Genomic DNA, 22,127 nt, shown 5'->3' with positions numbered 1-22,127 from the left:
AATGTAGACATAAATGATACTGTAGAAGGATCAGAAAAACATTGATCTACTTTTTGGGTTCTTGGTCCTTGGCGTGATTGCATTTACTTTAAATTTATCCTTCACTGCATTATTATTTCTTCATAAAACACTCTTTTCATGTTTTACATAATATGTGTTAGTGCCAGGAATACTTAGCATTGTTAAAGTTTTTTTTTTCTAGGAAGCTCAAGGCTCATTATAGACATGACTTTGGTGAGAAGGGCAAGGTCATCTTAGGTAGAAAGTGCAGACATGAAAACTGTAGCCAAGGGAGCTTCCAGCCAGGGCTGAGAAAGGTGCAACCATGAGACCAGAAGATGGGCCAAGAAGGGCACTCACTTGGAATGCAGGACCCCTGGGTTCCGGTTCCTGCTCTGTAATAACAGGCCGACTCATTTTGTGCCAGGCCAGTGATTCTCAAAGTAGGGTTCCTGGGCCAGCAGCATCAACATCGCCGGGCAGCTGGGTAGAAACGCACATTCTTGGGCTTCACCCCCAGCTCTACTAAATCCAAAACTAGGATGGGGCTGAGAAGTCTGTGTTTTAACAAGCCCTCCGGATGATTCTGATGCACACTAAAGTCTGAAAACCAAGGTACCGGGATTTTAACCTCTTTGGATTTTCTCCATCTCAGACCAAGGGGTCTGGAGTACAGATCTTCCTCAGCTTATATTGGGGTTAGGTCCCAGCCAACCCATCATAAGTTGATCATATAGTAAATTGAAAATGCATTTAATCCACCTAACCTACCGAATATCGTAGCTTAGCCCAGCCTACCTTAAACATGCTCAGAACACTTACATTAGCCTACAGTTGGACAAGATCATCTAACACAAAGCCTAATTTATAATGAAGTATTGAATATGTCATGTAATTTATTGAATACTATACTGAAAGTGAAAAACAGAACGGTTGTCTGGCTCTAGAATGGCTGTAAGTGTGAGCGTTGCTCATTATTGTGATCACCTGGCTGACTGGAAGCTGCAGCTCGCTGCCCTGCATCCTGAGAGAGCATCATACCGCATATCACCACCCCGGGAAAGGTTCAAAATCCAAAATTTGAAGTGCGATTTCTACCTAATGTGTATCGCTTTCACACCGTCATGAGTCAAAAAATCATAATTCAAACCATCATAAGTCAGGGACCAACCGTAGACTATTTCGGTGCCTTTCAACTCGGAGATGCAATGAATCTAAGATTCTCCCCAGTGACTATACCATTTCCTCATAGGAAGTGAAGCTTTTAATAAGGCATTTTAGTTTTTATTTATTTATTTATTTAATTTATTTTTTGCGGTACGCGGGCCTCTCACTGTTGTGGCCTCTCCCGCTGCGGAGCACAGGCTCCGGACACGCAGGCTCAGTGGCCATGGCTCACAGGCCCAGCCGCTCCGTGGCATGTGGGATCCTCCCGGACTGGGGCACAAACCCGTGTCCCCTGCATTGGCAGGCGGACCCTCAACCACTGCGCCACCAGGGAAGCCCCTTAATAAGGCATTTTAATTCATCCTAAGTCACAAGATGAATGGCGGGGGTTCCTGTGTTTGTCGTTGAAGGTGTCCATTAAATAGTAACCCTCTTCCCAACCAAGAACTGAACAATTTGAGGATTAAGACAGTGGATGAAAGCCCCAAATCACTGTTGTTACGGATAAGGCTGGTTGAAGGGCATGGCTCACGTGAGAGCCAAGTGGCTTCCTTAATGCTAAACCCCAGAGTTAGCCAGCCTCACTTGCTTTGTTGCATCTGGCTGGCCTCAGACAGACACCACCAACCCCTCCCAGGAAGAGGAAGACGTGGGGAGCAGAGCTCAGCAAGCCCAGATTACTGCCCCTAAATTTACTCCAGTTTTTAAGTGGTCCCGTCCTCGCAATGGAGAGAGGAAGGGGCTGAGGGAGGATGTCCATTGTTCTCCCTCCAGGAGAAAGAGCGCATCTGGAGTGGGGAAGAACCTTTCTCCCTGGCACTGAGGTTGCATTTATTTCTTCTTAAACAAATCCCTGGGAGCTTGCTATGAAACGTTGCAGGTTTAGTGCAAAATATTCCCAACGTTCGCTTTGTTCCAAATGTGGTATCCTTGCCCAAAGTACCAAAAGTACGCACATGGGGGGTCATGCCAGGGTTTGCCTTCTAACTCTCCTGGATGGCGAGGACTCCTAGGGTCCTAGCAGCTGGCCTCCCAGGTGGCTGCTCTCCAGGACCAGCTTTGTGATTTGCGGGGCCCAGTGCCAAACAAAAATGGGGGCCCCTGTATTCAAAAAGTGCAGGGCCCTGTGGGGTTGCACAGGATGAAGCCTGCTCTGCTGCTTCCCCACCTGCCCATCCACCACCCAGCTAAATTCTACTGGGTGTGCGCTGCATGCTGGGCACTCGTGGGTGGCGTACGTATATATGGCACTGAACCCACGTGACCACCCTATGATGGAAGTATTCCTGCCTGTACATTACAGATGAAAACACTAGACTGAGAGAGCTTGCATAACTTGCCCAAGGTCAAGTGGAGGAGCCAGAATTTGAACCCAAGTCTGTCTGCCTCCACAGCCCATGTTCATAACCAAGATGAGTTCTACCAGCCCCCAGCATCTCCTCCCTCAGACCCATCCCTGCGTTATCATGAGATAAGTGCTAAAGGGAGGCTGGGAGGGGAGTGACCAGCCATGCCAGGAGAAGCATGGCCCAGGGCTGGGGACACTGCTTAGAGGGCCTCCTGGGAATCTGCCTTGATTGAGAATGTGGGGCAGATCTGATAGACTCTCAGGGAACTGCTTTTTTTTTTTTTTTTTTTTTTGCCACGCTGCAAGACTTGCTGGATCTCAGTACCCCCACCAGGGACTGAACCCAGGCCACCGCGGTGAAAGCGCAGAGTCCTAACCACTGGACGACCAGGGAATTCCCTTTTTTAAAAATTTTATTTTATTATTTATTATTGTTTGGTTTTGCTTTTGCCTCTTTGATTATACAGCTGATTATGTTGTACTTTTGTTTTGGATCCGATCTGCTTCTAAGCACCTTGATATCTCTCATTTTCATTTCCTACCTGTGTTAGAAACATTTTATTGATCTTGCCAACCTCTCTGAGAAGCATAGTAATTCTCATGCTTAATATTTATTCCTCCTCTCCAGAGGGGAAGACGTAGTCCAACATACACAGGAGCGAGTCCGTGACAGAGAGGGCAGCTTGACGTGCTTCTGCTTTACAGATGAGGAGATACAGAGAGGTTCAAATACTGTCATTCTGAAGCAGGTGCAGAGCCAAGCAAACAGTCCATCCCTCTGTCTGAGTCCTAGGAAACTGCTGGCTGCCTTTCTAATGCGAAACATGTTTTCGTGGCCTGATTATGTAACACAGGTTAGGTTGTTTGCTATGTTCTAAGATTCCGTTTGGCCTCTAGAAATACTTCCAATCCCAGCCAAACATCAGTAGATTCCTGATACTCTGAGGACAGGACACAGTAGGATTTGCAGAATTTATCACCAGATCCTAAGAGTTCGGGAGGTGGTGGATTAGTGAAATACTGTCAGAGCCCATGGCTGCATGTGGCTCTTTGTGAGGACATCACAGTCTATGAATCAGATAAAGGTTGGAAATCATTCTCCCTCTCCTTTTGCGGGGATGGGTGGCGCATGGAGAGATTTTCATAGTTTACTCTCCTAGGGACGAAAATGAGTCGCCCCAGGGTAGATTTGTGGGGAGACGAAGCGTGGAGGTGAAGTGATCTCATGAGACAGATGCTGTTTGGTCACTGTACTTGCCCCTGTGTTTCGGGTCTTCTCAAACCATATCCGTTTTGCCTGTTGGCGTTCAGTGGCATTCAGAGCCCGTGAGGAGTGAAGACGGATGTGGGGGGTGGGTGGGTGGGGCAGTGCTTCGCGGAGTGCTGTGCTGGCAGCTGGCCACAGCCCGAGCACCCGCCGATCACAGCTCTCACCCGCCTCTCAGCCCCTCTCACCCCCGGCACACGAGACAAGGATGCCATCCACTTCCTCCGAGACAGCTGTATCATCAGTTAATTGACCGTAATAAACAGGCAGTGGTGCCTTAGATCTTTGGCAGAGGGTGGGAAAGTTCAGTTGAGGTCATCTTGGAAGGACGCACCTACATCAGTGCGCGGTACATGTTCTGTCCCTTCACATTCTGTTATTTGGGGCTTTCTGCTTACCGGCATAGCTCCACACCCAATGGTAACTGCTGTTTAAAGCAGGGACCCAGGGTCCAGAAACACCTTAATAATAATGATGATAATAATAGTAATAATAATGGCGCACACTGAACACTTCCCATGTGCCAGGGGCTCCACTAAGTGTTTTTCTTGGACTATCTCGTTCAGTTCTCATAACAACTTTATAGATTTCATAAACAAGGAAACAGGACCAGAAGTAGTTTGAAATCAGAGTCTGAGTGACTCACCTTCCTAAATAAAGGACAACAAAATTATATTTGGTCCATTTTTGTTATAGGCTTGTATCTGTCAGCTCTTACTACATAACAAACAACCCCCAAATCTCTTAGGCATACAATAAATAAGCATGTATTTCTTGTTGACTCTTAGGCAGGTCTGCTGGGTGGGCTAACGTCAGCTGAGCTCAGTAGGGTATCTCTAAGCAGCAAGTTGGGTCTGCATTATGTTCCAAATTCTTGCATCCTCCTCGGACCATTAGGCTGGCCAGAGTATGTTCCGGTGGCAATAGCAGAAGCCCAAGTGTGCAAGCACATTGCAAGCCCCTGCTTGCTTCAGATCTGCTAACGTCCAGCTGACCAATGCAAGTCATTTCACAGAGCACAAAATCAAGAGTCAGGGAAACATACTCCTCCCAGGTAACTGGGGAAGAGAGGGTGAACATTGTCAAACAGTAATCTACGACAAGGGTCTATTTTATTACATTCTAAGTCTTTGGAAATGGGTCATCTGAGTTTGATGTGGTAACTATTAACCCCAAATATTTAATGAGCAAAATATCTTGTTTGTTCCATAAACATTTGAAGAGCACACACTGTAAGCTGTGGTCAGCGATGAGGATTCAGAAATTATATGGACTCCCGGTCCAGTGGGGGAGTCAGACACATAAACAATGTCAGTAACCACATGGTTAAGTTCTCTTTCCGTCCATGAAGGGAGCTGGGGTCCAAACCCCAGGAAAGCAGAGAACAGTACTTCCAAGGTGAAACAGGCCCTCAGGCACTAAAGGTGTCTGGTGCCAGGCATTCTTATGTGTCAATAAGCCTTACTCGGAGCTTCACCTATGTGCCATTTGGCTCCTAAAACCTTCCAGCTCCCAAACCTTCAGGATTCCCAGAAAGACACAGTACCTGGGGATAGTAAGCACTGTAGAAATGTCAGCTGATATTGCTGTAACATCCAGATCCCTTCACCTGGAACTGAAGTCCTTTGTTATGGTACCTCCCCCACCTGTCCAGACATACTTCCATGGTTTCCCAACGTGGATCCTCTGCCAGTCCGCCCATTAGTTTTGGAACCTGTCACCAGCAGGATACCTCCATGCTTTTGTTCCTGTGGCTCCGGTGCCTGGAACGTCCCCTTCCTGGTTCACTTTCACTTCTCCTCCGTGACTCGCTGGGAGCACACCAGCCTGGAGCTTGGCCAGCGCTTCTCCTCCTCTGGTCTCCCAGAGCACCCTCTGTGACCCTATCTTAGCACCATAGAAGTCACCCTTTGATAGGTGGTTTCTGGCACAGAGCATGAATCACTGAGTGCACGCACTGCCTGGCCCTTACGAGGAGCTCAGTCCGTTTTGAGCTGACCTACTGGGTGGGTAATCCAGTTCCTCCAGCTACGTGACTGTGTGCAAAGTGCTTAAACCTCCTCAAGCCTCACATTCCCATTCCGTAAAATGGAGATCATGATACCTTTATAGGCTAGAGGTGAGGGTTAAAGAAGGAGCTGTAAGTTATTTACCCAAGAGAAATAACGTGTTCACGCAAAAATGTGTACACAAATGTTTATAGTTGCTTTATTTTTATTCATAATCACCCCAAATTGGAAACAACCCAGATGTCCTTCAACTGGTGAATAAACTGTGGTGCTTCCATACAATGGGATGCTATTCAGCAATAAAAAGGAACAAAACATTGATGTTTGCAGCAATGTGGCTGAATCTTAAATGCATTGGCTAAAGTCAAGCCAGACTCAAAAGGATACATTGTATGATTCTGTTTATATGATGTTCTGGAAAAGGCAAAGCTATGGGGACTGAGAACAGATCGGTGGTTGCTGGTGGTTAGGGGTGGGAGGAGGGTGTGACCACAAAGGTAGTAGGTGACTGTGAGGGAATATTTGGGGTGACGGAATGGTTGTGAATCACAGCACAATCTAATGCATAGAGTTACCCAATTGTATGCATTTGCAAGAGCTCATAGAGCTGCACACACCCCTGCCCCCCCCCCCCACAGAATTTTACTGGATGTAAAAATATATAAGAAAAAGCAAAAGGATAGGAAAGTATCATAGCTCTCCGCACAGTGAGTCTGTTTCTTGGTAAGAAGCAGACTATTCGCTATGATTGACTTGAGGTGCCCTCCTTGAATCAGTGCGCTCCTAGAAGGGGCACTGTCTTCCCTCCAGCCTAGAGCACAGGTCACCCTGCTCACGCCTGATAATAGTAGGTGCTAAAAGGCATCAGTTGGTGAGGAATAAACGCAGAGGCACCTTCCATGCTGTGCCGTGCAGAGGCCGGAGAAAGTCCTTCCACTATTCCAAGGATAGTGGAATGCGCAAAGGCTGTGGACGGAGAGATGGCAGTCTTGCTGTCCAGGAGAGTCTTGGGGTGAGGGAAGGTGACCCCATGAGGAACCCTTGACCAGAGCCAGAGTTCATGATTTCTGTGAGCCCACCTGGTTCTGGGTAAAATTGGGAAGCAGGCAGTAGTCACAAAAGAAAAGGTGATCAGCCAGCCTCAGTGTCTCATTGGCCTTCCCATCGTTCCTCAGTGACCCCATCGTTGTCCTAGAATTTTCTCTGCACCACCTCTCCCCTGAGAAGCCCCTGAGATGCAGGGAGAGAGGAAGATGCAGGAGGAGGGAGAGGGAGAGAGGGCTGCTGTCCAGCTGCATCAGAGGGCTCCCTTAGGTGTCCTTCTCCTGTTTTGAAATCTGGCCCCAAGATGCCCAAGCCCCTCTGATCTCTTCAAACGACGGAACGAATGGATGCTGGAGTATTATCAGGTCCCCAGCAAAACCAGTATGGCTTCAGCAGCATCCTGCATTCTGCACCATTCCCAGTTCCCTTCCTCACGCCTCCTCTGTTCCTTCCCTCCAAACATTTCGTCTCCCCTCTCTCATTCCCTTGGGCTACACTCCTTTCTGGGTCCCAGCTCACAGCTCAGTAACCAAGGATCTGTGCTCATCTTAGCAGGTACCATCTTAGGACTTTGTGGGGGGGGGCAGGGTAGGGAGGTGGTGTTTATTCAGGATCGCTTGTTTCTAATCATAAGACAAATGTGTCTTCTTTTAGAAAATAGGGAAATAAAAGTATCCAAGAGAAGCCAAGACTCTCCCGTAATTCCATCATTAAGATAAAACCACCATTAACATGGGTCTGTTTTTTCCAGCCTTTTTCTATGTGTGTCCCCTACTCCGAGGAGGGGCCACAGTGTGTATGCCATTCTGAGTCTTGTGTTTTTCCAGGTAGCATTATGTTATAAATGTTTTCTCGTGTCATTAAACATCCTGTAGAGTGTTCCTTCTCTTTAGAATATATTCTGTTGTATGAATGTGCCATAGTTTAGTATGTTTAGCCCCTATTGTGGGATATTTAGCTTGTTTCCAACTTCTCACTATTGAAAATGATTCCACCATGAGTACCTCTGTTCATTCATTTTTGTGTGGATCTTTGCTTATTGCCTTAGGATGGATTCCTAGGAGTGAAATTACAGACACCTAGTTTGTGACCATTTTTGAGACCTTTGACCAAATTGCCAAATACATGATACATTAACCAAATTGCCCGCCAGAAAAATTGGAGCAATTTGTATTCCCACCAGCATTCTTAGTGCTTATCTCTCCCTATCCCAACAAGCTCTGGGTCCCACCACCTTTGCAAAAGTGATAGATGAAATCTGGCCTCTTACTTTTCTTTGCGTTGCTTTGGTTACTAGTGACATGGAACTTGGCGATGGTGCTTATTTATTGGCCACTTGTATTTCTTTGCAGAGTTGCCTGTTCATGTCCTTTGCCCATTTTTCAATTGTGATCATCGTCTTTTAAACTGTTGGTTTATAAGCCATCTTTGGCACATCTATCACAAGTGCGTTCCTCCCTGACACCTCCTCCACCCCAGTTTAGCAAATTACTTTTTAATTCTGTTTTTGGTGCTTTGGTTGGTCACACAGAAGTTTAAATTTTCTATGTAGTCAGGCTGTATAGCTATTATTAAGACTGATTTATTCGTTTTTATGGTTAAAAAAAATCCTGGTTACTCTAAATACTTGTTTTTTTCCCTTATTTTCTTACAACATTTTCTCTTAGCGTTTTCGTCCACTGGAAGTTATTTGGATATTAGGTCGGTAAGGACCCTTTTCTCCTCTTTCTTTCTCTCTTTCTTCTCATGCTTTTTAATAAACAGTGTCACAGCTCTGCTTACATATCGCATAATCTTTCCTTTCTTTTGAGTTGTGATGCTGTCTCTCTCGTGTACCAAATTCTCACTAAGTTGCTTCTCTTTCCAAGCTCCAGTCCGTTCCACCGATCTAGTGATTATTGTCACGACTGCACTATTCTCATTATTCACATACATTTTACTGTCTTCTAGGGCAAGCCCTAGCCCATCACTCCTCTCATTCTTGAGACATTTTCACCCAGAGGACTGATAGATTGGGGGTGAGGAGGCTAGACTTCAGGCATCAGGGGAGACTGGTGGGGTCTGGAGCTCCTGAAGCTACAAGGTAGGACCCCTCGGCCCCCAGAACGGCTTTGGAGCCCTGGGTGAGGCTCTTGGTCTAAAACTGCACTGCGGGGGGGTGGGGGGCGGTGGCTGTGCCGCCCTCCTAAGGACAGAATGGATAAACCCAAAAGTCAGAGATCTTCTGCCCCTTGGCTTTGGTTTTCTGCCAGCCATTGAGGCTGCTTTGGATGAGGCACAAACACCTTCCAGAGCTGAGCCCCTGGGCCACGATGGGCCTCCCCACCTACCTGTCCGCCACTCTGGGGTGGTGTCTGAGCCACTGCAGTGCCCGGGCCGGGGCGAGCTCTCTCGGGGCCCCGTGGGGACCACGCCTCCTGTTCTCCCAGCCAAGGAGCACTGGCCCCAATTCAGGAAGCCATTGAGGTGCCCGACTCCATCCTGGCCCGGGGGCCCAGGACCTTATGGGTTGATCTGGCTGGGATTCCATGGGTGTTTTTAAAGGAGAGCTACTCACAGCAGTTCTACCACACACCCATTTGGGGAATTTTAAAAACAAAATCCCAATTAAGCACCTTCATGCCTTTAATAAGCCCATTCTCTCCCTGCTGTAAAGCAGGCTCTTTCCTTGTGCCCCAGGTGTAGTACCAACAGCCTCCCTCTCGGATGTGACAGCAGGGAGTGATGCAGTCATCTTCCACCAGAAACACTGGTTGAGCTGTAGCACCCTGAGGTACAGACCTTGGATGGCCTGGGGAGGACAAGGAAGTGATAGCATATTCACTTTTGTGGGTTACCTGGAGCCCAAGACAGGTGCCAGAGCTCCCCCCTCTCCTCTCAGGTGGACCCTTCCCACCTCACAGGTGGAGCTCACAGGTGTCCATTCCCACATTTAAACAATGCTGTCCAGCTGCTCACAGCTTCAGCCACCCTTGAGTGAGCCCTCCCACCCCCAGGCTCTTTGCACAGACTGTGCTCCACGCCTGGACACCTTCCTCCCATCCCTACCCTCTCCTAGCACCCTGCAGCTTAGTCCTGCCTCTCTCGCCTCTAAATCTTAGCTCAGGTGTCACCTCACTGCTAACTCAGGCCCGATGCCACCGCCACCCCATCCCATGTGCTCAGAGCAGTCTCTTCTGCACAGCACTGACCTCACTGTGGGTGTAGGTTCATTACATAATAACCTGTTAATGCCTGGTGAACACCCTGCAGTCAGGGAGTTCTCACAGTATCCCTAGTATTTATCACTGGGTCTGGCATTTAGCAAGTGGAACTGGAAGCGGGGGAAGTTGAGGTTGGGGGCAAAGGGAAAGATCTGACTCATCCTCACCGCTGTCTGACCCCAAACCAAGAGTAAATACCCCACGAGAAACTGATGACTCTAATACCTCTTAATGCCTCATTTTCTCTGGGACTCTGTGCTCCCAGCTTCCCCAGGTAATATGATCTTTGAAATGGTCTTTATATAATTTGTAAAGTCAGTGTGTGAGGCCCCTAGGCTCGCTATGGGATGTTTGTGTTATTGTACCAATGGGAGAGGTACCCAATAGTATTCATCACGCAACTGTCTGCTCCTTTAACATCTACACCAGTAACCTGCCAGGGGTAGAGGGACAGTCATTTTCTCCGGCAGATAGTACAATTGGTAGGAGCATATACCCGAATACACCCGCTTAGTAACCAAAGTGGCCTTATTTCAAGCTGGCTGTGAAGGTTTCTTAATAGAAACTCCAATCAGTTCTCCTATGCTAAATGTAAACATTGCAGTAGATTTTTCTCATCAAACAATACTTTTAATGCTACTGAAATATATCATACCCATGATGTGGTATGATTTCAGGAGCACCATGAGTTTATTATTCGGATGGAAATGTGGTTTCAGGCGTGCTTTAAGAGTACTCCGCACCTCTCCTTCAGCGTTACCCGGATGTTACAGTGTAACATCCCTTCCTAATGAGCTTATAGAGAGAGATTGGCTTCAAGTCATGTACCCATGTCATAAAGGTCCTTGTTGCCGTATTTTAGAAGACTACGTCCAACATAAATTCCACTCCCAAATCTCTTTCTCGTAATGAACCTCCATCGACATAATGAGTTCCTTGGAAGGAAGGCATTGTGTAAATTAAAAATACTAATGAGTCATAATGATAATGAGTTATTTTCCTTATTACTGGGAGCAGAACTCAGCTTGGGCACATTATCCTGTGGCTGAAGGTGTCTTCCCTACACCCAGACCTGCCCTCCCCCAGGAGCCCAGACTAAAATAGGTTCTCTTTTTTTTTTTCTCTCCTCATCAAAGCTCTGAATCCCCCAGATGTCCCTGATCTTGGCTAGTCAGTCTCGGGGGAATGGAAGTTACTAAACTGGTTCGTACTGAGATAGGAATGACCCGGAGGCACCGTAGCTGTTTCCAGCAGCGCTCCGCTTGCACCTTCCCAAGGATATTCCTATTAGCTGGTGAGCACAGGTGAGCTGGTGGATTTTCTAGCTAAGGCCAAGCCCAGTGTCTTAGGGATTGTCTGGTTACAAGGAACAGGAACCCACTCAAGCCGACTAAACAAAACTGATTTACTGCGGGGGAGGCAAGGGCAGCCTTCACAGAACTTAGCGGCAGAGGCACAGCTGGGCTTTGGGAGCGTCAGGGACAGGACAGGAGAGCGTGAGGAAGCGGGGTGAACTTTTCCTGTTTCTCTGGGACCCTTGTCCACAGACTCTATCCCAGCCCTCCTGTCTCTGCAGGATGCTTTTCCGTGCACATGGGCCAAATATGGCGGCTGCTGAGTCAAGGGTCCCGTGCCCGTGCTCTTGCGGGGAGGGTTCGACTGGTACGGCTTGGCTCAGGTGTCGCCCCTAACTCAGTCTCCTCTGCCCATGGGGTCGAGGTTGCGTGGCTCAAACACAGTGCCTGGCCCCGGGTCATGACTCGGTTACGTGTTGTTACAGGATGCAGGGCCCAGCCCTAAGGGGAGGGGATGGGGCACATCTCCAGAAGAAGTCTACCACACCAGGTCGCGGAGTTTTCTGCTGAATTTGGTTGGGCGCCTGGAGTGTTGAAGGGCTTTGGGGCAGGCGAGTGGCATTGGCGCCTGTGTTAACAGCGGGCCCGTGGTAGGATCTGTGAGCTGGGCAAGGAGCTCCTGGTGCCATGTTCATCCTAAAGGAGCAGTGACTTGCAGACAACGGGATTCATTCCTGCTCCCTTGGCACCGGAGTCGGTTGGGACTCTGTGGTTGAAGGACTCAAGAAAAGGGAGATTTGCCATGTTTTCCATTCTGCGTGGACTTGCTGGGAACTTGGAAAAGTCACAGAACCTCTCTGGGATCCTCTTAATTCCAATTCTTTTAATTAAAATAATAATTATATATATATATAAATATACACATACATACTACTCATATATTTTTCTGTTATTAATTTAGCAGATTCTTTTAAAAGATCTTATTGGCTTTATTCAGAGATTCCTAAATTGGGGAACATCAATCTAGCAATAGATAGGAGCCTCAAAGAACTGTACAAGGCAAGAAATTTTATAGGCAGAACGGAGCAGGAACAGGGAGGTTGTACTGGGCATGTAGCAGATTCTTCCTGTGTTTCTCTTTGCTGGCCTGGAGAGATGCTGAGGGTACACAGGAAAGGCCTCAGAAAGCTGGCTAGGTGGCTGGAGGACGATAAATCACTTGTGGCTGGAAAGAGAGAGGCTTCGTCTCCTTCTCAGGGAGGAGAAATGCTTGCTGTGTGTGAAGAGTGATATATGTGCTTTGAAATGATAAAGCTGGGGACCTAGGAGGCAAAAAGCATACAGAAGCACACGATGGCTCAGATCTGCTGGGGGCGGGGGGACCCAGAGAGCAGGATGGGAGAGGCCCGTTTTGTGGATTTGGAATGCGGGAGATTTTTTTTTTTTTAATGATAGAAAGGGCCCTGAAGGTCTGCTGCTAAAAACTGCAGTTTCTCCAGGAGTTTTAAAAAAATCACCTACCACCTGGCTGTGCCCCACAGGTGAGTGTATTTGGTAGGGATGAATGGCCCAGCTAGTCTTCCTGCCGGTGACTCCGTCAGCATCTAAACTGATACCGGTAGGGTATATTCTCGCAGAGGATGAAGCAGAAAACAAAACACGTCACTGGTCTCCTGGGTCGGGGGAGAGGCGCAGAGGGGCTACCCCAGCTCTCATCCGTCTAGGAGGAGCGCCTGGCCAGTGGGGTGAGCGAGTGCGGCCCTCGGCCCATCCCGGGCCTCTGGGAGGGAAGCAGTGGAGCCTCTGGAGGAGGGGTGCAGGCCTGTGGTGTGGAACCTGCTCCCAGCTTTCATTTCCTTCACGCCAAGGAGTCGTTTATGACAATCCGTCACGGCAGGCTGATGGGGCTGATAGCTTTTGGCAGAAGTCCTTTCTACTTCTCGCAAATTAAATCACAGAGAAAGTCACCAGCAGTGAATGCAAAGAAAGTGTTCAAGGCCACTGCACGGAGGCCAACAGCTGTCAGAGACCCAGCGTTTGCCAGACTTTAAAAATCCTGCACACTAACGAGGCTGGCACTTCAGCGACAGGTTGGGGTGCAGACACCAAGAATGCCGTGTGGCGTCAAGGGCACAACTCAGCATTGCTGCTAATAATAATAGGAATAGTAATAATAATGAAATAAAATGGCAACAACCAATGTGCACAGAGAGCTTTCCAGTCTACGTGCACATTTTCGTTTCACCACAAAACCCTGCGATCTAGGAGGTGGGCTGTCCAGCTATGGCCTCCCTTTCACAAGTAAAGAAACCAAGGCTGAAATGCTTTGTCGACCTGCCCGTGGTCACACCGCTGGTAGGTGCCAGCCAGGACTCAAATCCAGGCTCCCGGCTCCCCCCAGCGCCCTTGCCGTGACACCAGGCTGCTCCGGTGAGCCTGGGTGCAGGGCCGGGCTCAAGGTGGTGGGCAGAGCTGGGCAGGCAGAAACTCTGACGAGTGGCCCAAAAAGAGCCCAGGGCTTTCATTTCAATTCCCCGACCCTCAACCTGTTAACACAAGGTAATATATGTTCATTGTTTGGAAAAAAAAAAACAGATAAGCATAAGAACAGAGAAATAATAATTGCCCACTCAGAGATAAGCATTTTGAACATTTTAGTGCACCACAGTATCATCCTTGCAGATACTTTTTCTTCATTTTGACACATCTTTCCTCACAAAAACGGAATTCTGTTCCTCCTGCCGTTTTGTAAACGTCTCATTCCATGTACTGTGAATATCTCCATGTCAGATACACTTCAACAATATTTTTCTCATTTCTTACAAATGTTAGACATACAGTTTTTATGATTGCAGAAATAACCATAAGGTTATATGCTCATTGTAGAAATATTCAAATTCAAACCGTACAGAAATGCCCAGCAAAGGAAGCAAACGCTTTACTTAATCCCACCCTTGGGGCCTAAGCAGTGTTGCTACATTTCACATTTCCTGTTCATGTTTTTCCGTGCACACTCTAGACATAATGAACATATGTGTCTATATACATTTTTTTTCTCTGCCAAGTGGGATCACAGACTGTTGTGCAGTTTGCTTTTTCCCTTCCTCTGGTGAGGACATTTTATTGTCTCAGTCCCTGAGGTTCTAAGGCATCTTTGTTCCAATCCTGGGGAAAGGAAACCATGAGGCTGGAGAAGGGACAGGATGGTGGGTAGTAGCAACTCAGGGCTGGTTCCAGCGATCCAACTAGAAACCCTCTGAGAGGAGGGGACCGCAGCTCAGGCAGCCCCTTGCCGCTCACCCGGAGGAAGCAGGTAAACGGTGCTACCTCACCACCACCCCGCGGCCACCTGAGAGGAGGGGTCCCGCGGCACCAGATGGCCCCATGCCCCCTCATGAATGCTCTGTGCCTCCCCAGGTGTGTATGTTCTCACGACCGCCCTGATCCCCGTCTTGGAGAAAGAACACGATCCCAGAGTGGTGAGTTGACTTTGGGGATGTTTTGTAAGTAAATGACTTTGCTCCTGATGGGAAATCAGTGGTCCTACGTTTGTTGCCCCAACTGTCCCGAGGGGGCCATGCTGTCCACGTCCATAGGGGGAGCCAAATTCTGTCCCCTGGGTCCATGGGCCTTCTGTTTGATAATCTGAGATCCAGCAGCGGTGTGCCAGCCCAGATGGCGTCCATGTGGGTCTAGGGAGGGGCCAGTGAAGCAGGGAGGGATCCAGGTCAAGGTGAGGGTCAGCCTGCGGCTTTGTCCTCAGGACACACGTACTTGAGGGGCTTGTAGGCGGGGCCTGGGATTCCAGAATGCTCGCTCTGGCAGTAGAGACTTCCTGGGAGCCGGCTGTCGATCCTGCCCCCCCTGCCCCGCTCTCAGGGGCCCTCCACCCTCCCTGCTCCTGCCTCTTGCCGCGGCTGGGTGGCTGCTGCCCATACACAACCAACGAGTCCCCTGCCAAAAGGGAGGCAGAGCTGTGCAAAGCCCCAGCCCTCACTGTAGGCTCTTCCCCAGTGTCATCTGGGAGTTGGCAAAGCCTTCAGAAAGGGGAGCTTCTGAAGAGCAGGGGCAGCCGGGGAAGGCAGTCAGCAGTGGGTGGGTGGGTGCACTTCCTGGAGAACCTGCCTCTCAAAGGGGAGGGGACAGGCTAACGGGTTACAGTGACGGAAATCAGAGAAGTCGGGAGGAAGGCTGCATTCTCTGTGCTGTGAGGGCCAGAATAATGATCTCCCCTGATCCGAGAGGTCCAGGTCCTAGGTCCTGGCACCTGTGAATGTCACCTTGACGTGGCCAAAGGGGACTCTGCAGGTGTGATTAAGTTAAGGGTATTGAGATGGGGAGGGTATCGTGGATTACCCAGGTGGGCCAGTGTAGTCACAGGGGTCCTAAGAAGAGGGCCAGAGTCAGGGGAGACTTGACAGTGGAAGCAGAGGCGGTCGGCATGGTGCAGCCCCAAAGCAAGGCATGCGAGTGGCCTCTAGAAGCTGGAGAAGGGAAGGAACGGATCCCCCCTAAGACTGCCAGAAGCAATGCAGCTCTGCTGACACCTCGATTTTAGCCCCATAAGACCCATTTCAGACTTCCGACTTCCAGAGCTTCCAGTGGGGGATTCATCTGCGACTTCATAAGCCACTAGGTTTGTGGTCATTTGTTGCAGTAGCAACAAGAAACCAATACGCTGCTTGACAGAGAAGAGGGATGGCAGGGTATTATGAACTTTTCTGTACATATCTCCATTATATTTATTGCAGGTGACAGTCTCCTCCGGAGGAATGTTGGTTCAGAAACTGAATACCGATGACCTACAGTCAGAAAGGACAGCATTCGATGGTACCATGGTCTATGCACAAAACAAAGTACGTGAGGGGAGTTTCTCAAGGCTGCCACCTGGGTGCTTTTCCCAGGAAGGCTAATTCTGGGATTCACGTTAATTTGGACCTTAGTAATTCCCAGCAGCACCTGAATGTTCCCCAGTGGAGAGAGAACCCTCTTCTCCATCAGGAGCCTGGCCCAGCCCAGCTCTGCCTGGACCAGGGTGGGGCTGGGGGGCTTCAGCTAGCCCCTAGGAAGAGCCACAAAGGCCGCCACCTCTCTTCCCTGGTTTCTTAGACCCACAAAGAGCATGGTGAGAGCCGGTGGCCGCCACAGCAGGAGCCCAGCAGGGGTTCCTTGCCCGGCACGGCTCAGAGGGAATATGGACCCAGGAAGTCACTCCTCTCTCCCTGGGCAGCCCCTGCTCACTGGCTGGACAGATGCCCCTGGAACAACGCTGGGTTTCCGGGCTCCCTTTGAAGGGCATGTGCATCCAATTCTGAAAGGAAAGGGCAGGGGTCCAGATCTCATGCCGGATCTTAACAGAAAGTGTAGTCACGCCGTCGTTCATCAGCTCATCACAGCTGTTTTTAGAAGCCGGGTATATACCTTCCACATTTATAGTTCTGGCCCCTCAGTTCATTACTTGGGTGGGCTCCCTTGTCGTTTGTGAAGCTGCCAGTGCCCACCAGCTGTCCCTCCTGTTGGTGTGGTCTGCCTCTGTCCGAAGCCGCCCCCCCTGCGCCCTGGCTCTGTCCCGCTTTCCCTCAGCGAGCCCCAGGCCAGCTCCTGGTGGATTACTTCTCATGACTCAATCCTGACAATTGAAGGAACCATACTTCTTGACAGTTTTTCCAGGGAACATGGGAACAAACCACTCACTCCGTAAATGAGGCCCAGATGGAGCTCTTTGCAAAACGTAATCAAAGTGCCCTGGGATTGGGCAGTAGTCTCCCTGCAGCTGAGGCTTAAGTGGGGGGTACTTGATTTTTCAGGGAATTTGCAACAGCTGTGTTCTCTAAGCATCCCCAGTACGCGTCCTACACTCCAAGGCAGGAGTTCCTTCACATGTCCACGGACACCCGCTCAGTGCCGGCCTGTGCTGGTGGCCAGGGTACACAGTGAGCGGGCCCCAGCAACGAACACCGCAACACAAGCAACTAGGAAAGAGGACTCTCTGGGTGTCATTTCCGGAGGGGGAGGGGAGGGGGAAGCCCCGGGCAGCGTGCGGCGTTGGCGTTCCCTCATTTCCGGTGCTGGTCTGTCGGCGTCTCAAACGGAGGGGCCGGGACGCAGCGCTGGGTTGTAGCCAGAGCTTGTGGGGTCGAGAGCCGATTCTAGAGCAAGGTGAAATCTGACATGGGGGGCGGGCGAGGCAGGGTAGGGGCCCCCTTGCCCCCCTCCCGTTTGTTCATCCTCGCCCCCCGCCCACCCCGTGCAGAGGCAGCAGGTGGTCCTGACGGAGCAGTGGGCCCGAGCGCACCCGGCCATCCACTTCTCGTGCATGCATCCCGGCTGGGTCGACACCCCAGGTAGGTCTTTCATTTCCACGGCGCCTGCGTTTCATCTAAAGGTATCTTGGGCGGCCGCAGGACTGACTCTGCCCTGGACTGGCCTAAAACCAGTATCAGGAGGACTAGGAATGGCTTCGTTTCCACTGAGAGGGTCAGGCCGGTCCTCACAGCTGAGCTGCTGTTAATCTGCCCCGCGCCTGGCGGAGAGAGGGGGCGGCCCTGGGGTGGGGTGCGGCTGGGGGCCCCTCCCTCGGGACGGGCGGAGCCAGTGCACACTGAGTGTCGGAGAGGAATGAACCGAACCGAGGGGGGCGAGAGGGACCGAGGGAAGTCAACGGGAGACGCTGGGAACGTGGGGATAGGCCAGGCCACCTTGCCGCCGCCGCCCGGGTTCCTAGAAGTAGTGATGCACACAGGTCAGTAACAATCACAAGGAGACAAGTGGAATTTTCTGGAAGCGCGTTGGAGCAGCAGGGAGGGAGAGCAGAGCTCTCCTCGGGATCTGGCCCTCCCAACTCCGTGGCCTCGGGTAAATCACGTGGGCTCTGTAGCTCTTTCCTCCGCCCCTGGAAACAGCAGCACAGGAGCACCCCCAGGACACCTGAGAGCCCAGAGCTGCTCACAGCCGTGTCTGGATACTGACGCGTGTGTCCTCACAGCCCCACTGCGGTGGGCACTAGCATCATGCCCATTTCCAATGGGGAAACTGAGGCACGGGGGGGCCAGGATGGGCCGGCTGGGCCCGGCCACAGTGTCGTGGGAAGCAGGCTGTCTCGTACACGTGCTGTCGTCCTTTCTGAAAGCCGGTTGAGCAGAAGCCTTAACATTTGTATATACATCCTTGGAATTCATCCTAAGAAATAATGAGAGATGTGGAAAATGAGGTTCCTCATCACAGCACTCGTGCTAGGAGAGTGAGTTAATAAATTATGGAGCACCTGTACAAGAAATGTGTTCAGCCCTGAAAACTGCTGGGGAGAAATGTCTATGGGAAAGGAAAACTGCACTGTACCATTAAGTGAAGGTATCAGTCCCCCAAACTGTACTGCCTTAGGGTCTTATTTTTGCTACGCCCATATCCCCGTGGAAGAAGGCGTATGTTGGTGCCACGCAGCATCCCATGGAGCTGGCGCGGACCCGCCCTCTGGGGCACGGATCTGAGGACGTCTGGCAGCCTCCTGTTTTACATGCAGAGGGGGTGTCCTCAGCCAGGCACACCAGGAGGGACTCAGGCCAGGGGTGTTGCGAGGGGGTGGCTTCTTCTTGTCGCTTCTGGATGGGAGACATGCCCAGCCCTGCCTGACCAGGTAGCTCCGTCAGGCCGTGGAGGGCAGCCAGCCTGTCATCCTCCCAAGGACATCACCCTGACAGTCCTCGTGTCAACCTGTGTGCTTGCAAAATCTGTGCTCCAAGCCCACCCCCTGGATCCACCATCGGGGTCAAGGTGCAGTTTGCCCTCTATTGTCCACAGGTCACAGGGCAACGACTGGGCCTCTTGGGTGCAGATGGCCTGTCTGGGGACACAGAAGCCCGAGGGAGGGCTGGGCAGGGCCTGAGGCCGGGGACACTTGTCCTCCCCGAGTGCTGTGACAGAGGATTCAAATTCCTTCTCTTTGCTCATCAGTATTTCCTAATTTTTCCACAATTAGCAAGTACTGTTTCTATGAAAAGAAAAAAAAAATTACTTTTAATATAAGAACTGAGGGCCTTAGATTAGATGATCCTTTCTCTCTCTGAAATCCTCTGATCTCATTACGGCTTTCAGACGTTGTTTTCTCTGCCTCCTTTTCTTTCCTTGGCTTCACGAGAGAACAGTTTTGTTTCCCAGCGTGCTCACTGTTGGGACAGTGTGTTCCCCGAGGTCTGTGGGCGGCGGGGCTGGGCCTCCCGTGGTGAGGACGGGGGCCCTGGGGAGGTGACACCAGGAGGGGAACCTCTGTGTAGCCGGGTGTGGGGGGCAGGGGGAGGACGAGTTAGAGGAGCTTTGGCAGAGGAATGAAGAAGTCCCTCCCCTTCTTACTACACTCCTCCCTAAAAAGCAGGAAACACTAGTGCAGCCCGAGGAGCCATTAGCCAGGATCCTCAGAGAGGTCAGAATCCTTGGCGAGAGATGGTTCACCCAGGAAGCGGGAGTCTGATCCCCTCTCAGCTTCAGCGTGACCCTCCTTTCTTAGGATAGAAAGTGGGGAGGTGCTGGAGATTTTGCTCCCAGGGGACGGGCTGGTCTGGGCGCCCGGGGCCCAGGGGACACGGGACCCAACACACTCGGGGCTCTGGTGAGCAGCACTTCCCTCCCAGGCCACAGGGTGACACCTCAGGGGCTTTGTGACAAGGCTGTGTGAAATCTGGACAGCCTGGAGGAATGCTGTGTTGAAGTGGAAAGAGGGCAGTCCGTGGTCCCATTCCATTTTATCGTTGTTATTTTGTCATTGGAAGAAGCCAAGCGCGGGCAGCGTCCTGGCTTGAGGATGCTGTCCTCACCTCCCTGTCCGTGCCCCCCCCCCGCCCCTGCAGGTGTGCGGTTGTCGATGCCCGGGTTCCACGCCAGGCTGGGGGCCAGGCTGCGCTCTGAGGCCCAGGGCGCGGACACCGTGCTGTGGCTGGCCCTCGCCCCGACTGCCGCCGTGCAGCCCAGCGGCCGCTTCTTCCAAGGTGACTTCCTCCCTGGGTGTGAAGGCGCCGCCGACCCTCCTCTCCGTGCAGCTCGGGTCTGGGAGGGACTGTTCCCCTTCCCCGTGATTGTGCCCGGCCTTCCTTGGCAGGGCGGCTCCTTCGCCTGTCGGGGCGCTTTGTGAAGGGCCTCGCCTCTGACTTCGCACCACCCGCTTTTTCCATCCACCTTTCTGAACTCAGTGGGTCCCTTGAGGATGAAATCCTCGGGTTGTCATCCTTGTCCTGAGTCTTGGGAGAGGCCGGGCCCTGTGGGCACCGCGGAGATGAACGCTCCCTCTCCGAAGACCCGGGGATGGGAGCTGCAAGCAGCAGTGCAAAGGGAATGAGTCTCTTCTTTCTGCTTCCGGGGGCAGTTATCTGTTGCGGGTTTGCTCCCAACCTGGGCAGCATCCCGACGGGCAGTCTGAGAGGAGGCATGCTGAGGGCGGATGCTGGAGGCCGGGGCCTTCTGCCTCTTTCCCCACCACGGATGTGGCCGCCTGAGCCATGATGGAGCTTTGGTGACCCTGTGGTGGCTGGGGGCGTGGCCGTACCTTCTCCGGTTCTCAAACACTCCACACTCCCCAAGCCCAAACCCCACCCCCGCCGGCACCCATGCCTGAGGACCCTCCCCCCAGCCCGCTGGAGTCCCTCAAAACCCAGCCCGACACCTGTCCTCCCCAACTCGGTCTCCCTTCTGTAGCACCTCATCGTCTGTGGGGACCCTTGAAGTCAGGGGTGGCATCTAACTCCGTCCGGTGTGGGCCCCGCCCCGGCAGATGTCCGTGACGTGACTGACGCGGGGCCCGAGTGGCGGGCAGAGGCTCGTCCACGCCGCCTCGCTGCTCACACCTTTGTTCTTCCCTCTCGCTTTTAGACCGGAAACCAGTGCCCACACATTTGCCTTTTGCTAGGACATCGTCCTCACCGGCTGAAGAGGAAAAACTAATTGAAATCCTGGAAGAGCTAGCTCAGAGATTTAAATAGGCCAGGCCAGACCCAACGCGGGGCTGGAACCGCCTCAGAAAATATGGGAAGGTGTGGCCCAGGGGTAGACCAGTACACGGACCCCATGTCTAGACGTCCCCGTAGATTGGCCCATATTCCACTGCTGTGGTCTGAGCTGCTTCCTCTCCTTCTGCAGTCATAGAAATCAGCCCCGTTCTTTATACAAAGCCTAGTATTGAAGCCGTGACCCACCATCTCCTCACTGTGGGACCACAGGTGGGTTACTTACCCTCCGGGGGCCTCATTTTCCCTGTCAGTGGAGATTTTAGTGCTACTGACCTCAAGGGGTGGTTTTAACGATTTCGTGAACTACTAGTAATGCACTTAGAAGAGCGCTTGGTGCATCCTAAAGACTTGATATATGTTTGTTAGCTATTAACATCAGCTTTAACTGACAAGTGTGCTAAAACTCAGGGAAAAAAAAAAATCCCCCTAAGGGTTACCCCCTGTAGCAATGAGGAGCCACACAGAATGGGAGCTTTTATTTTAAAGTAAATATGACTGGGGCTGGGAACTAGCGAATCTGCTGCCTCTTCCGCAGTATCTTCTTTTCCCGTGTAAATTTCTCCTTTGGGATGTGGTTTTTTCCTAAGATTCCATGGCCTGGTTTATTTACATTTGCTACGATTAGAAGTGGCATGGACATACATACACTACCAAAGTAAAGTAGCTAGCTAGTGGGAAGCAGCTGCACTGCGCTGGGAGATCAGCTCCGTGCTTGGTGACCACCTAGAGGGGTGGGATAGGGAGGGTGGGGAGGGAGACGCAAGAGGGAGGGGATATGGGGATATATGTATATGTATAACTG

The 22,127-nt window shown here is 51.2% G+C and overlaps 1 protein-coding gene across 1 annotated transcript in view; it reads left to right on the top strand.

The window, feature by feature from the left end:
* DHRS12 (dehydrogenase/reductase 12) overlaps positions 1-21,617 on the top strand; it is a 36,816-nt gene extending 15,199 nt beyond the window's left edge. Inside the window, exons 6-10 of the mRNA XM_082676019.1 lie at positions 14,751-14,812; positions 16,085-16,189; positions 17,587-17,677; positions 20,174-20,311; positions 21,189-21,617. Coding sequence (XP_082532145.1) covers positions 14,751-14,812; positions 16,085-16,189; positions 17,587-17,677; positions 20,174-20,311; positions 21,189-21,298 — 506 coding nt within the window. The 3' untranslated portion in view covers positions 21,299-21,617. The remainder of the gene's footprint in view (positions 1-14,750; positions 14,813-16,084; positions 16,190-17,586; positions 17,678-20,173; positions 20,312-21,188) is intronic.
* The last annotated feature ends 510 nt before the right edge of the window (positions 21,618-22,127 follow it).

The sequence above is a fragment of the Grampus griseus genome (genome assembly GCF_964374135.1).
Source record: "Grampus griseus genome assembly, chromosome: 18".
Classification (NCBI taxonomy): domain Eukaryota; kingdom Metazoa; phylum Chordata; class Mammalia; order Artiodactyla; family Delphinidae; genus Grampus; species Grampus griseus.
The sequence above is the reverse complement of the archived record's forward strand: the minus strand, read 5'-3'. Positions and strand labels throughout refer to the sequence as shown.